The sequence below is a fragment of the Penaeus monodon genome, chromosome 23, assembly GCF_015228065.2.
Source record: "Penaeus monodon isolate SGIC_2016 chromosome 23, NSTDA_Pmon_1, whole genome shotgun sequence".
Classification (NCBI taxonomy): domain Eukaryota; kingdom Metazoa; phylum Arthropoda; class Malacostraca; order Decapoda; family Penaeidae; genus Penaeus; species Penaeus monodon.
The window spans coordinates 34,538,752-34,540,392 of NC_051408.1; the positions used below are offsets into that span (position 1 = coordinate 34,538,752).

The 1,641-nt window shown below is 34.1% G+C and overlaps 1 protein-coding gene across 1 annotated transcript in view; it reads right to left on the minus strand.

The window, feature by feature from the left end:
* The window catches only part of LOC119587951 (battenin-like), an 11,984-nt gene extending 10,801 nt beyond the window's left edge, over positions 1 to 1,183 (minus strand). Inside the window, 2 exon segments of the mRNA XM_037936663.1 lie at positions 89 to 186; positions 1,101 to 1,183. Coding sequence (XP_037792591.1) covers positions 89 to 152 — 64 coding nt within the window. The 5' untranslated portion in view covers positions 153 to 186; positions 1,101 to 1,183.
* Between the last annotated feature and the right edge of the window lie 458 nt (positions 1,184 to 1,641).

The window sequence follows — 1,641 nt, forward strand, 5'->3', positions numbered from 1 at the left end:
CGTGTGGAGTGTGTATACATACTTATACCTTAATATGAAATTTCTTCCCTATTATCATTCATTAAAGATAACATTTATTAACACTTACCCATAGCTGATTCATACTCATCAGTGTCCACACTGGTATCAACTACATTGAAAGAGTGTGACATGTCTATCTATTTAGTGCTGGAATGTCTGAAAATCCTGTAAGAAAAAAGAATGATACAATCTAGAACAATGCAAGAAATTTTGTATCAAAGACAGCTATAGATCAAGTTGCACAATCTAAAAAATAAAAACAAGATTAAATAATCTCATCATCAGTGTAACAACATATAATCTAATTATCAATTATAGGCCAAGCTGACTGAAACTGCAATGCTGAAAGTAGGATATTTTCATAAAATTAAATCACGTGTCTCATAATAGGCTATACGGGTCATGCTGCTAATGCTGAAATTACAAAATATGTGATTAGAGTGAATTCAGATACATGTTATCCCTGAAAATATTAAGTTAGACTTGAGAAAATCCTTGTTGTTGCTTAAGTTTTATCAAGTAAATATACCATCTTATGAAACACTACTATAGTCATAAGTAAAGCAGCTATCAAAATTCACAATTCTAATTATGCATTGCGAATTTTGGTGATATATCATGCAAACAAGGGAGAGTTAGGTGGGAGAAATCAAGGAAGGGGTGATGATTAGGGGAAGGATGTTCATGTTCTGGTGGGTTCGAGTGCTTTACATTTAGATGCGTCTCATTTCTGAATTGGGGAAAGTGTACGAAAATGTAAGCTGATCGAAATTGGTGATTCTCAGCTGTCCCATGGGTTCCTGAGATATAATTGTACTTTAGGATTTACTAAAACAATGGCAGTTTTAATTTTTCAGTGTTTATGTAGGATTGAGTGCCTATCTGTCAATAAACATGGAATCTTTATTCAACTGTTGTAAAAGACACATTATGATATGGCAATAATTTTATTAGTAGCGAAGCTCCTTTACGAAAATTCATGATTTTTAAGTTAACATTTTTCAGTATGCTGATTCAACTGCTGCACAGGATTGCAGTAAGCAAACCACAATAATATATGTAGTGTTCTCGTCTCTTACATACATACATTCATCAATCGCTATCAAATATCTGAAGATTATTAACTCGTTCCGACTTCTTCCTGAGAGATTGTTTACATGCAGGGGTTACGGACTAATGCTTTTAATGATGTAAACTACTTTATTTCAGAATACCGCTGGCACTGTTTGTTTCAATTACTTGTTTTTTTTACCGTTTTAAAGAGTAGAAAAAAATAGAGAAATGACGTAGTAGCAATGGTGGTGATAAACTTTACATGAGATGTCAAAGACTGAGTAAGAGGTTTTGATTAACTTAGAAGCACAGGAGGAAATAAACTGATGGGGCGTCCGGTCCCAGTATGTCGGTACTTTCAGTACAGTATTTATTTTGTTTCATTTTACATATATACACAAATTACGTGTGATATTCCAGTCGTTTTATTCGAGACTCATCGGTTATCCCTAAGTTAGGAATTAAAGATAACGCTTTCATTAACTCCATGCTATAGAAAACGTGATCCCGTACAGCTGTAACTAAAGCGATGGAGACGGCAATATTCGAACTTGATGCCCCCCATGT